Source organism: Myotis brandtii, unplaced genomic scaffold (assembly GCF_000412655.1).
Source record: "Myotis brandtii unplaced genomic scaffold, ASM41265v1 scaffold18, whole genome shotgun sequence".
NCBI classification, from domain to species: domain Eukaryota; kingdom Metazoa; phylum Chordata; class Mammalia; order Chiroptera; family Vespertilionidae; genus Myotis; species Myotis brandtii.
This window is the reverse complement of record NW_005356674.1, coordinates 10,690,837-10,705,393: the sequence shown is the minus strand read 5'-3', so window position 1 is coordinate 10,705,393 and position 14,557 is coordinate 10,690,837. Positions and strand designations below refer to the sequence as shown.

General features: G+C 41.6%; 1 protein-coding gene and 1 long non-coding RNA gene across 6 annotated transcripts in view; both read right to left on the bottom strand.

The window, feature by feature from the left end:
- KAT2B (K(lysine) acetyltransferase 2B) overlaps positions 1 to 14,557 on the bottom strand; it is an 86,371-nt gene that overhangs the window by 28,742 nt on the left and 43,072 nt on the right. For all 5 annotated transcript variants that reach the window (XM_014537579.1, XM_014537580.1, XM_014537583.1 and 2 more), the window contains exons 4-7: positions 12,285 to 12,377; positions 10,759 to 10,940; positions 5,106 to 5,297; positions 230 to 336 (exon numbers count right to left, since the gene is read on the bottom strand). In XM_014537579.1, the coding sequence (XP_014393065.1) occupies positions 230 to 336; positions 5,106 to 5,297; positions 10,759 to 10,940; positions 12,285 to 12,377 (574 nt within the window). The remainder of the gene's footprint in view (positions 1 to 229; positions 337 to 5,105; positions 5,298 to 10,758; positions 10,941 to 12,284; positions 12,378 to 14,557) is intronic.
- LOC106725661 lies at positions 2,890 to 5,092 on the bottom strand. Its single transcript, XR_001361591.1, has 2 exons — positions 4,374 to 5,092; positions 2,890 to 3,896 (listed from the first exon to the last, which is right to left on the bottom strand). It is a non-coding gene; the product is annotated as an uncharacterized LOC106725661 (long non-coding RNA).

Sequence of the window (14,557 nt, the reverse complement as noted above, 5' to 3'; positions counted from 1 at the left end):
ATAAAACTGTAATGTGCAAGCTAAGCAAACCCAGTAGTAGGAGCAGTAGTTGTTTTCACTGATTTGCACCTGCTCTCCTCATTAATAGAGATGCAGATGCAAAATCTGCTGGCTCCCGTCTTCAATTTCTTGATTAAAAACACAAATAAATGCAGAGTGAGCTGAAAGTAACACTTCCTGGTTGTTCTCTGAATGCTGAAAAGAAAAAACAAAAATTTTCTTTTTTTACCTGTTTGGATCCCTAGCTGGCTGGTTCTGGAAGAGGCCGACAGAAAGTCCTGATCCCAGATAGGAGAGTTTTGACTGTAAACTTCTTCTTCTAACATGGACAGAAACCTAGACACAAGAGTAAAAACAATAGTAAAATCAAAAACAAACATACTGCCAGAGGGACCGAAGCTCTAACCCTCTATGGCAATCACCTGGACATCAGCATCGCACAGTCAGCTCAGAGATACGCTAGGAAATTACAACTCAAATGATGATTATTAATTGGACGGTGCCGGCATATTTAAACACCGAAATCCATTTCTACAAATTTATTTTCTTGGACTCTGTGTAGATTCTCAGCAAGGCCTTGGTCCTGCAGGCAGCTGTCGTTATCAGTCAAAACCGTAACAAAAGTTGCTACCATTTATCGAGTGCTTGCTATGTGCCTGCACTGTTCTAACTTCTTGAATCCTCACTGTCTAAAATACTTTACTTTTATTTATCCCACACACACATATAGCTCTTACTCTGACTCACCTAATTCTCATAACCTTACAGATGAAAAAACTTACAGCAGAGGGAGGTTAAATCACTGGTACAAAGTCCCACAACTAGTAAATTCAGGACCAAGAGTGAATCAGTGATTAATTACTAGATTATACTTCCTGTCATGGTATAGACCAGTGGTCGGCAAACTCATTAGTCAACAGAGCCAAATATCAACAGTACAACGATTGAAATTTCTTTTGAGAGCCATATTTTTTAAACTTAAACTATATAGGTAGGTACATTGTTATTAACTTAATTAGGGTACTCCTAAGGCTTAGGAAGAGCCACACTCAAGGGGCCAAAGAGCCGCATGTGACTCAAGAGCCGCAGTTTGCCGACCATGGGAAACATTAGTCAACAGAGCCAAATATCAACAGTACAACGATTGAAATTTCTTTTGAGAGCCATATTTTTTAAACTTAAATTATATAGGTAGGTACATTGTTATTAACTTAATTAGGGTACTCCTAAGGCTTAGGAAGAGCCACACTCAAGGGGCCAAAGAGCCGCATGTGACTCGAGAGCCGCAGTTTGCCGACCACGGGAAACCAAATGGATCTCAAGTTTTGGGGGCCCACAGAAATTACCTGGAGACCTTGTCTGAAACACAGCTACCCAAACCCCACCTAGACTTACTGAATCCGAGACTGTGAGAAGGGGACTCGGGGACGACATTCTGCTTAAGTACCTTAGACAATTCTTATGTACATCAACAGTGAAGAACTGCAGTTAAAATACCAACACAAATCTACACATCTGGTACTGGAACGTCTTCCTGCAGGCCACTTTTAAAGCACATGAATTCTAGTGGAAGAACATAGAACACTGGCTGAGAGCTTGGGTTCCAGACTCCATTTACAAAGCTCACCACTTACTATTTGTAGGATCTTGAAACAAGTTCTTAACTCTCATCTTTCCTAGTTTTCTCTCTTATAAAATGGAAATATCAACAATAATTCCTGCATAGCGTGGTCATGAGGGATAAGCTAATGTTTATGCCTAAAATGGTATCTGACCCCTAGTAAGTGCTCCATTCATTCAACAAATATCGATTGCCCCCCTTCTATGTGACAGGCACTGGGTTAGATGCTGGAAGGACAGGGTGAACGAGACAACCATGTGCCCTCATGAAGTGTAATGGTGTAATTAAGGTTAGCTAGTATAAGCCATCTGTATCCCTCTGCTGAAATTGTAAAATCCAAAAGCCCTTAAAAAAGATTTTCCATGACCCATTTGGCAACAAAATCTGACCTTAACATACGTAAGACTATTTATAGTCTCTATAATTATAAATGATTTAATTTGAGGGAATTAACCTCAGCCCTAGAGCTGTGGCATACAGCACATGTGTTATATTCATTACCTTTATAAAATGTTTAAACTTTTGAATTGTTAAACTTATCTAATACTACGATTTTAGATAACTGATCAAAGACCTGTTCAAGTCATCATCATCATCATCATCATCATCATCATCACTATAACTAAAAGTACCAGTATTCTTCGCATGTACCAATGCCTGCAAGATTTTAGACCGTTTCAGGAGAGAGGGAGGTTGGTTTCTTGGAAGTGAAAACAAGATAGGAAAAGGTCCAGGGGGGAGGGGAAGGGGAGGATGGGAAGGAGTGTCTTCTGACTTGCTGCTCATAGAAGATTTACAAACAAGGCACCATTTGAGTGAATACCTAGCCTCACTCGATGGTGTAATTCGTGAGTCACTCTCCTTGCTAAGCAAGCCACCAGGAAGGCATGTTTTAAAACACTTTAGTATATTTCTTACCAAACACATTAAGACAGACAGCAACAGGAGCTAAATTCCTTACTAAGATCACTTGTGGTCTCCCAGAGGAGAGCAAGTTCCTGATTATTCTCCCCTTTTCCTAAGCAGACCTGCCTTCCCCTTACACAGCCCTCAAGCTTTCCCAACTGCCCTGTCACAGAAGCAAATTTCCTTTTCTTTTCTAGGCTCCTTCTTTGTTCAGTAATTATATGATCAGCACACTCTTCACAAAGCTGGGCACAGACTCACCCCGGAAAAATGCCATTAACTTAGGAAAATAATTATAGGTATGTTACATATGTATATACATGTGTAGTTATTTCATTATAATAAAAAACAGTCTCATATAATGACACAGGCAAGTGCTTGTTTTATAAACACAGGAACACAAAATTGCATGGAGAGTAAAAGAACACAATACATGGAGGATATATAGAAATATCTAAAAGCCCTGAAGATAGGGCTGTGGCTCATGTTTTGCTTCTTAACCAAATTTTCATCAACATCGCTTTTAGAATGAAATATAGATACTAAACCTTTTTGACAACAACCTTGTAAGCAGGTCAATGGGGGGAAAGGCACAAGTTAAAGCCAAGTGGAAGAAAGGGCAGCATATGAAGAGGAGGCAGGCAAGGATGAAGACCCTGAAAAATGCCTCTGAGAACCCCGTGACCGCCCTGGGTGGTGTGGAGGGGCTGCAGCTCTCACTTGGCGACGGTGCCCAAGACTCAACCAGCACCTCAGGCTTCAACATATGTGTGATTCTGCTGCCAAACCTGTAGGTATAAATGCCTAACAGCCTCAAATATTGTCCTAGCCCGTGAATAGAGATTTAAAAGGAGAAGAGGGTGGTAGTTTTACCCTACCATTAGTAAAAGAAAAGAGAAAGCAGCATTGATTAGCTCCATAGCACGAGCATGCCAGAACTATGGGCTGAAGGAACAAAACACCCTATAATTAGCAAATATCTGCAAGAAGCGAAATGCATTTGCTATGGGGGGAAAATTGTTACTAAGCAAGGTAATTAAAATTTCTCTTTAAGCACCATCAAGTGGGGGGAAGCGGGGGAGGCGGTCCTCTTTGTCCCTTGGCTTAGAGACCGAATGACAACTATAATCTGAAGACATAAAATGCTGCTTCTGTGGCAAATGTAACAGACATTGGTAGGACAATTGCTTTAAGCTCTAAGGAGAGGCTCTTAGACTAGTTAAAAGGCAGCCCCTGACAGAGATGAGCATGCCCAGAGTTCATAAACCACTGAGGGGCAACATCCACTGCAGATTAAGTGCTTCTGAATCTTCCCCTCTGGAGGAAGCCAAATTGTTCATGTCATGCCTCATTCTCAGCTGCCGGTTTCCTCAAAAAAAAAAAAAAAGACTGAAAATCAGGATGCTAGGAGCTACTGCGAATATTGGATGTTCAGCAAAATCTCATCAGACTCACCCATGACATCCTTTACCTAGGGCTTAGGAATTGTCTTAAGCAACAAAGGAATTTCCCGGCAATTTCTACCTGAAAACCATTTTTGTTGTTGTGTTGGACCTAACTTATTGTTTAAAATGATCTTTCCTAAGACACAAACTGGGTAATCCAGTAATAGTAACTTAATAATAAAAAAACCCAGTTTCGCAACTTTGGTCAAACTCTACGCCAGCAGTTCTCAAGGAAGGCTCTATCATACCTAGAAAGCCTCTGCACATGATTAACTTCTACCCCTCCCCTCCCTCCAAGCGCTGCTCTAGGCAGACTGACACCCACAGAATGAACCGTCTGCTCCTGTCTTGCTGTCATCGCTCCATGACAAGTCATCCGCTGCACACCCAGCCCTTCTCACCAGCAGCCAGTCTCTGAGCTGAAGTATTTGGTTCTCAGACTGGAAAACGCATTTCCCGGGTCTTTAACACATTGCCTTCGTTTGAAAAAAATATTTAAGTGATTATTCATATGTTGGAGCTCTGGCAGGTGCACAAGAGTATGTATATTCTACGTGACACTGAGCATGGAGGCACAAAGAGGCCCCTCTTTTCCTGTCCAGCTCCACCCTCAGGGTCTAGTTTACAAAGAGCGAGGGGGCAGGCCCACTGACTGCAGCGGAGGCAGGAGGCATTCAGCAGTCTTAGAAAGGGTTGGGGAGCTAGGATGGAAAAACAAAACAAAAACAAAACAGCCGCTTAAGCTCTCTTGCACCACTTCTGAGTAGATGGAAACTGCTTCTACACACTCCCCCCGCCCCCACCCCCCTCTAGCTTCCTGGCAGCTGACTTCACAAAACAAAGTACCACCCCATTCTGTGAAGCTCAGAGACAATGACACCCAGGTGGGATGAGGTGGGGCTAATAAGAGGGCTACGGCTGCAGTCAACACAAACTCAAGCTGGTGATAGATGGACTGTGCCATCCCCAAGAGGACGCGAGGAGGGGGCTGAGGAGAGGGTCCCTTTGTCCCTCCTCCCCGGATGCTTCTCACATCATTCCTGATCTTGTTATTGATGCAGGCTTTGGCAGGCATCTATCAGTTTCAAGCCCCCAGATGACACGAAGACTTGCAAGAGTGCCCCCCCCCTTACTTTGGGAAATGGGTGAGGATTAGAGTTCGTTTCTCAAGTGGCAATTTGTCTTTTTCCTGTCTTGCTTGTTCCAGGAGCTGTCGTCTCATAACGGTGAAGACTGAGCGAAGCAGTGTTCTCCCAAACACCTGGGTGGTTTCATATCGAGGTAGACTGTCACAGAACTGTGGTACGTTGCAATAACACAGCCACCTGTGACGAGAAGAGACAAGCGCCATCAATATCTCTTAACCCCCCAGATCAGCTGAGATATCCAATTATGGTTACTCTCAAACCATTCACCGCAGCAGAAGACACTGGGGTGGCAATGACAAGTAATGCTATCACCACCAGCTAATGAAACTTGCAAATAAGATTAGCTTGCCCTTATACCACCACTTGGGTCCAATTCTATGAAAACTGTTCCATTCTGTAGTACTGTGCAGTGAGCCCTACAGGCAGACAGCCCGGGATCAAATCCCTGCTTTGTCACTTAACTGGTTGCATGACTTTGGAAATTTAATTATGCTCTGAAGTCTCCATTTCCTTACCTGTAAAACGGGGACAACAACCCTACTTCACTGGGTTGTTATGAGCATTATATGAGCTCCTCTATGGAAAGTGCAATTAGAGTTTCTGGCACATAAACAGCAGTTTAGATAAAAGAAATTACAGGGGAAGCTTTTGTGACAGAATCAGATTTCCAACATCTAGTCCTCTGAATAAAATTTAAGGTTTCTTTAAAATGCCTACACAGCATGCAACACACCCCTCTTGAAGCTTTGGTGGGAAGATAAAGATCTTCAAGACTGTTCACAAGTCAAAGTGCAGGAAGTAATAAGCTTTCACCATCTGTTGCTTAGGTACATTTTCAATGACTCAGACTCAAGGTCAAAATCACACTGGAGGAGTGCCCAGGCCCAGAGGGGAACCAGGGGCTTTCTCCTGAGCTGACCACAGTTCTGGGGTTCACTGGCTATGTAGGGCATACCCTGCGGAAAGCACATTCAGCCCAGGGAAGCTATTCAAAATCAACCCTCTTTCTTTGTGGTCTCCCAGAGCTGCAAAATCTCATTCCCAGGACCCAGCAACATGAGTGTACAGTGGGGGTCACAGAGGGCAGGCAGCCCCAGACCAGAGGAGGGTCAGAAACTTCACTGCAGATCCTTAGTCCTTGGCAGCAGATCTCAACATCCTCTTCCAGGGCAGGCCTGCTTTCTAACAATTAAAACCTAGCCACCCTGGGTGTCTTCCTGATCTCCGTTAAAGTGAGGGGAAGACCTCGAATGTGCCCCAGCAGCTCTGGGAAGCTCCCCAGGAACTCTCAGTCCCTTACTAAAGAGTGGAATATTTATTATTCATTTACTTGTGCTTACTGGCTTGCGTTGTGTGATTTTTTTCTTACTCTGTATAGCTTCATATTTCGTGTGTGTGTGTGTGTGTGTGTGTGTGTGGTTTTCATCTTTGGAAAAGAGAACTTTCATTAGTGTTAGCCTGTCTGCTTATATTTAAAATTAACCTTAAAACCCTGCTATCTTTTATAATCTTCACTCAACTTTTCTGTCTTAATAATTTGTACTCAAATGCCATTCTGCAATTACAATACCAAAATGGGGATCTTAAGTGTTGTGTTGCATTTTGTCAAGTCAGAAACAGTGATCTTGGTGGGTGTAGCAGAAAAAAAAACATCTGTCATAAAATCCTAACATGTTATCCAGAACTTACTAGGTCATTTCATCTTCCCAGGGTCGAGGAAGAGAGCACAGATTGTTATTTTCTAGAAACATTTTTCCAATAATAAGTTTCCATTCATGTCCTTGATAATGTTTTACAGACCTCAGTTTATACATTTTTGTTTAATTTTGCTTTGGTTTTACTTCCAAGATGGGTCTGATTTTATAAATCTGGAAAGTGCACAGTATGACAAGACAAAGAGACTGAGTCTGAGTGTGGCGTTCCGGTGCCGTTTTAATAAATGACATGGGCACCGCATGTAGTGAGATGGAAAGGAGAAAATGGGAGTTGGTGTGCCTTGTCTCTGCACACACATTCCTCCAAAGACTTCACCGGAGAAACGATTTTGCCTAAATGACTGCTTTCAGGTCTTCTAAACAGAAGTAAAAGGCGAGTTCATTCATTTTTGCATGCCTAATAGAGATGGCATATGTATGCTATTTACAGATTTTTTTTTTTTACAACATCATGATGATTTGCAACCACCTTGCTTTTTTTAACACATGACTAGACGTGGAGAGTTTGAGGGCAGGAGACTCTACTTACTTGCTGACTGAAAGCCCTAAGGATTTAAGTGGCCTCTCCCAGTTCACCGGAACTCACAGCTGGTTACTATTTGAGTTCAGACTAGAAGCTAGGTCTCCTATTCCCTAGTCCCGTGGTCGGCAAACCGCGGCTCGCGAGCCACATGTAGCTCTTTGGCTCCTTGAGTGTGGCTCTTCCACAAAATACCACGTGCGGGCGTGCACGTACAGCGCAATTGAAACTTCGTGGCCTATGTGCAGAAGTCGGTATTTTGTGGAAGAGCCACACTCAAGGGGCCAAAGAGCCGCATGTGGCTCGCGAGCCACGGTTTGCCGAGCTGCAGTTTGCCGACCACTGCCCTAGTCCACTGTTCTTTCCATGCCTCTTGATAAATACTGTCCTAGACTTACATGCCTAATTATGAATACTCCTTAAGCATGGTGGCTGGCTATGCTTCATAGAGCAACGATTACCTAAAACTGTTTCACAAAATCAACTGAAGTTCTATCTAACTTGCCCTGTAGTCTCACGAAACATCTCCCCCCTTTCAAAAGTTGTGCACAACTCAGAATCTAAGACAAACTGTTTGCCACTTTCCTTTAGCAGATTCTGTTGGTCAGATGTATTTTAATGTATCATATTTTTCTGACACTTGTATTTTCAGTTATTTCTTCTTGGAGTTATATTAGTGTACCATCATGAAATTCAGGGTATTTCAAAATTTTGCCCCAGATTTTTTTTCTAAAACCACAGTGATTTCGGGGGGATATGTATAATGTATATTTGATATGTACCTATATTAATTATTCAATAGACCTTAACATCAATATCAAAGAGTTTCAACACATAATATAGTTTTCTTTTAATCAGAACAGAAAATATAAACCATTTAAGCAGTTCTGTTCAATCTACACATAAATTTCTCCTGGATAAAACATCAAGAGTTAGCTCTGTAATGACCGTAATCATTTTCTGAGCCCAATCTTTTCCACAGAGAATCCTAGTTCACCCCATTTTCATGCTGCTGTGAGCACCAGAAGTTTTCAGCCCCTTTGTTCTAATCGCAGCAATTGCTGTAAATTATATGCTGAGCCAGCGGTACAGGTCCTAAGGCTCGCTTACACATCAAGATAAAGTCTAGTGGTGCCTGCAGCCTGTAATATTACCCATTTTTTTTAGGAGATTGGTATCAGTGAGACACCATGTCGCAGTGGTGTGTGGTTTTTTTCAATTCCCAAGTAGTCGTGACAGTGAGGTTTACTCCGAAGCAATTCTTCTCATCATTTTCGCAGGTTCTCTACTTCCCTTTCTTTGTCAACATGGCGTGATGGTGGGGAAGCGGGGGAGGTGCTGTCTACCTTCATTTCCTTATTTATTATTAACAGAAACTCTTGGTCTACATTCTACCTAGAAATCAGCAGGTTTCAGAACTCATCGGGGCATATTCATTTCAGTCTCTCAGCGGTTTCCCCTTGGTCGCTGATGGACTCCGCTCCTCTGCCTCAGCTGTTGGCTCAGGATGCTGGGCTGGAGAGGCCCCTGCTGCTGCCTTTCTCCTTATCACCTTAGCTTCTAAAGTGATATTCCAACAAGCGCACTCATTCAATTGTACGTGCTCTAGCTTAAGAGGTCCATGTTGGCAGGGCCTGACTGAGTTTTAGGCAACAACACGTGTGGGCGGAAATCGATGACGAGCATCTTCCCAGCACCTGTTCTGAGTGCCAGAAACTACGCACAAACCACCTCATGGGACACGCACAACACGTCTGACACTTGGACAGAGGGAGCAGCTGAAGGTCAAGGAGGTGAAGTGACTGGTCTAGAGCACCCAAAACCAGGAAGAAGTGGAGCCAGGATTCAAACCCATCACTCATTCCAAGCTTAATTTCTATTTGTACTACTCCTTCAGTATTCCTAAATTCTACCCATTTCTTGGTAAATCCTAAGTGCTAACAGTGTTTATATTCTGCTTTCTAAAATACTGTAATATCTCCCATGCTACTTCGCCTTTAATTCTCCTTCTTAATGAAGCAACTTTGTTCAGAGTGGCGAATACTTTCAGGGGTTCGGCGTTGACAAACATTCAGCTTTGTCAATGGCCCACAGATGAGTTTAAAAGATATTTATGTTTTAGAAATTTATTATCTCAGCTCTTATTTTAAACAACAATTACAACAAATAGAGGAATTGTTGTTAATGTAAAATTCCGAAATGGAGGTGCAGATATGAAGATATAATTTAAAAATTGATTTTGATGAAATCTGTAATCCCTCTAAAAGTCAATAATTAGGAGAAAATACTTTATAATTCAAAGTGTATATACTGTAAAAAGGAGGAAGAAAGGGATAAGGCGTATTTATCTTGAAATCAGGCCAGTTATCAGAAAGGAAGGCTTATCTTAAATTATATCCATTCCTGCATGTCATCTGCTATTACAGAAAATAACCTGGGACAAGGGGTCTTTACAGGCTATCAAAAAGCACTCCGTACTTTAAATCAGAAACACATATATGCTCCATAATACCTCCTGAAGCAAGCTTGCTGTGCCTATAAAATCTATGGCAAAAGGTATAAAAAAGGTGAATAGAATGGATAATCCAAATCACCTTCTTACTTTAATGAAAACAAATGTAGGTCATTCTATTTTATATGGCCCATGTTTAAGATTTTTAAAGGCAATTTTATTATTTTGCAGATCATAAGCAATAAAAATAAATTCCCACTTTAGGAAAAAATGTGCAAAAGAATACTGGCAGAGTTTGATGCCAAAAAATAGGGAAATGATTAGGTAAATTATTGTACATCAATTCAACGGACTGTAATGTAAACCAGTAAAATGTGTGAGATGATGTTAAGTGGGGAGACAAAAGGATGAGAACTCTGTACTTTCTTTCATTCTAACAAATATGAAATATTTACTTAAAGGGGCAAAGACTGGAAGACAGTATATTTAATGATATTAGTTCTGTCATGATGCTGGGACTAGGGTGATCTTTCCTTTAAAAAAAATTCTTTAACTCTTTTATATTCATGGTATGGTCATTGTTTTTTTTGTTTGTTTGTTTCATTGATTTCAGAGAGAAAAAGGGAGAGGGAGAGATAGAAACATTGATGATGAGAGAGAATCATTGATCGGCTGCCTCCTGCATGCCCCCTACCCGCAACCCAGGAATGTGCCTCGAAACATCATCATTGATGTTTCTATCCTTCTCTCCCTCTCCCTTCTTCTCTCTGAAACCAATAAAAAAATAAAAATGAAATAAAAACATTAAAAGAAAAGTAGGAGCCTGGAGACATTCTCTCTGAGTTGATGTCACCATAACTGGACAACCTTAGCTTGCAGAGACAAGTAGCAATTTTATGTCTCCACTGTGCTCTACAGGGCCCAAAGGAAAAGAACTGGTCGCCTGATTACCTTGTGTAGTTCTCTTTGTATCCAGAAATATCATCATTGGGAGATCGCAGTCTTCGTTGAGATGGTGCCTCCAGATGCCAATAGTTGATGCGGTTTAGGAACATTTTTGCCAACTCCACTATTGTCTGCCTTTCTTTGGATGGCAGGTGACTGAATTTGTACTGTACGAAGTTATTCACACCCTTAAAAGGAAGGAAGGCAATTTATTCAGGTAACTGTGCAATCACACTAATTCTGAACACCCACAGAGTCAGCACCCTAGGTGGTGTCTTAGCAAAAGAGGACATTTCTCTCATCACAAAAATCTTCCTTTTCCCTATTAGAAAAAAGGAATGCCCACAGGGAATCGTGCCTCAGATCACAGTGAATGAAAAGTGACAAGACAGAGAGGCTGTGAGTTGCAATTCTACGCCTGCTGCTATCCTGACAGGTTAAAAAGAAAACCAAAATCACAGGCTGAAAAGGTCAAAACCCCTTCAACAATAAAATAGGAACTATTTTTCAGAATAATTCGTGCTGTAGTCTCAACACAGTGACTCACCTATGATGATCTTGGATAGATATAATGTTTTTGCCTTAGCAAAATTTTAATGAAAAGGCTACCAGTACACCTTCCATTGAATTTAAACTCCACTAGAATTTAAACTCTTTACTATCACTCTCAGTTTCAGAAAGCTTGCCCATCCCTCCCCAAAAAAATTATTCAAAATTATGAGCTTTTAAAAAAAAAAATCTGTGGTTAATTTAATATTTTCGTAGAACACTCCCATTTACTCTAATGTCAAATGAAAGGACAATGAATTCTTACTTAATACAGTTTGGAGACAAAAATTCCTTCTACTGAAAACTGACTGATAAAAATACATTTATTTGTAAGGACTCTGATATCACCACAATCTTCTGTAATCATCCTCATCAAGAAATTCAGTCCAGTATGAGATTTAGTCAGCCGAACAATGACAGGCTAAAAAAGTGATGCTGATGAGAGATACTGACAACACCTAACACAAAAAAGTCTACACATGTCAACAGATTCCCTGAGTAAATCGACTTCCTTCCAGGAATCACAATGCAGCAGGAAGTCAATTTCTGGACATAAAAATCTCATCTCTTTATTGCATTTTTTGCTGGACTTACAATGTTTTTCACATTGCTACTGAACTCCTTCACCTCAATAGTCTTCTTCAGACAGTGCCGAGCAAAAGGACAAAGACTCAATTTTTAAACATCAACAGCAAGAAAAAGCACATTTCATGTGTTTTTACGAACAACATGTTCTACTTAATGGTTCTCTTCCCCAAGCACACAGTGAATTCTGAGTACACAGCAACCCTAAAAGACAAAAACTAGATCATTTATTAAATTAAGTATTCGCTTCTGAGCCAAAGGGTCCAAGACAGTTTCCACAGCCTTGGGGAACATCTCTGGATCAGGGATGGAGGACAGAGGAAAGGCGTGAAAGGAAGATTAAGAGGCTTGTTCAACCTTAAAGCAATAAGAAAGGGGCTTCTCTTTTTTCTTCTTACCTGTTCAATACTAGGTTTTTCAAATGGGGGTTTCTTCTCCAAAGAGCCTTCAACCACAGGTTTTCCTCTTTGTAAAATAGTCTTTCTCAAGAGCTGCAAAGAAATAATTTTGAAAAATCAATCAAAGCCTCTCTCTCTCTCTCTCTCTCTCTCTCTCTCTCTCTCACACACACACACACACACACACACACACAGCCTTTGAAGGGAAGTCACCATATTCTATTTATCTCAACAACATGTAAATAAATCCTTAAATCAATAAAATGGGTGACTACCAGGTAACCCAGGTTTACCTTCACATCCAGGACCAGAGCTATGAGGAACTGGACACATTTCACGTTCTGGGCATCCTAGAGCTCCCAGCAGTGGCCACCAGACACCTCTATCTATGCCCTTTCCCCTCTCCCCACTCTGTTTCTGGCTTTCCACTGACCAGGAGGCCTGTGTACACCATGCAAACTTTGCACACGCCCATCTAGAACACTGCAGGTGGGCTGCCCCTCCAGAGGGTCTTGTTTAAGCCCCTGGAAGGCTGAGGTCCATTTTGCACAAAGGAGGTGGGGTGGGGGTGGGGTGGGGGCAGGCTGTAGCAGCTGTATGTCATGGGCATAATCTATGGGGCCCAGCCTCTTTGGGAAGGAATTTTGCAGGGCTCTCAACTGGCAACTTTCACTGTTGCGGTCTTTTTTCATTTCCTCTCCATCCACAGAATGCAGGCCAAGCGTTCTGGCATCTCAATACCCACTAAACAAAACACTGCTCTTAATCCCTGCCCCTGGAATGTCAAGCCCTCCAAGAGCAAACAGCAGAGAGAAAGGGAACAGAGAGCCACTAATCAAGACCTAATTTAAAACTAAATTTAATATTGAAATTCTCTACCTTCCACCTTTGCTTGAATCTTCTGTAACCTTTACATGTGGGTCTGTTACGATATATGACCCTGAATCTATTTAAGTTACTTTTTACCCTCCTTTCTCTGCTTACCAGTACTGCCTTTTCAACAGAAACAAAACAAGGCAATCATTCTCCCAGGGGTTAATGAAAATGAACCCCCAAGGTTGAAGGTCACCATGTGTCCCCACTGGGTGTGTCCTACAAGGGCCATGTAAGTTATTAGGGTACATCATTTGTTGATCCTGAGGATGTATCATGTCCATCTTTACCAAGAAAAATGTGCAGTAAGTGATTTTAACAATATATATAAACTGATCATGAAATTTAAATACAAATAATTCTGGTTGCCTACTTTTTTTTTTTTGCACAGTGAAAATAAGACCATTTGGGAACTTGGCGCATTGGGGGCTTCAATTGAGAGATAAACTGGTGGGTTGGGGAGATGTTGAATCTCATTTCCTACAAAAGAATGAAGCTGGGATAAATGGGCATATAAACAACATTTAATAATAGCAGCAAGCATTTGCATCCTTAATTTTTCCAGGCACTCTTTGTAGTTCTTTGTATATATTTTCTAATTTAATAGTCATAGCAATCTTTCTTTTTAAATTTTTTTCTGTATTGATTAAAGTATTACATGTGTGTCCTTATCCCCACTCATGCCCTCACCCCCTCCCCCACTCATGCCCTCACCCCGCTGGTGTCTGTGTCCATTGGTTAGGCTTATATGCATGCATACAAGTCCTTTGTTTGATCCCTCCCCCTACCCCCCACCCTCCCCTACCTTCCCTCTGAGGTTTGTCGGTCTGATCGATGCTTCTCTGTCTCTGGATCTGTTTTTGTTCATCAGTTTATGTTGTTCATTATATTCCACAAATGAGTGAGATCATGTGATATTTATCTTTCTCTGGTCATAGCAATCTTTTGATGTAGGTGCTATTATTGTTTGTATTTTACAGATAAGGAAACTGAGGGAAAATGACTTGCCCAAGGTCACATTTAGTAAGTGCTGGGGCTGGATTTGAACCCAGATAGCTGGGCTCCAGAGCCCCATTCACAGGTACTAGGATACACTGAGCTTTAGAAAGCAGCTTCTCACTGAGTTTATTTTCAACATCTAAGACTGAAGGTTTTCCAATGCTACTAAAATGCATAATACAGCCGAAACTGGTTTGGCTCAGTGGATAGAGCGTCGGCCTGCGGACTGAAGGGTCCCAGGTTTGATTCCGGTCAAGGGCATGTACCTGGGTTGCGGGCACGCCCCCAGTAGGGGGTGTGCAGGAGGCAGCTGATCAAATTTTCCCTCTCATCAATATTTCTAACTCTCTATCCCTCTCCCTTCCTCTCTGTAAAAAAATCAGTTAAAAAAAAAAATATAT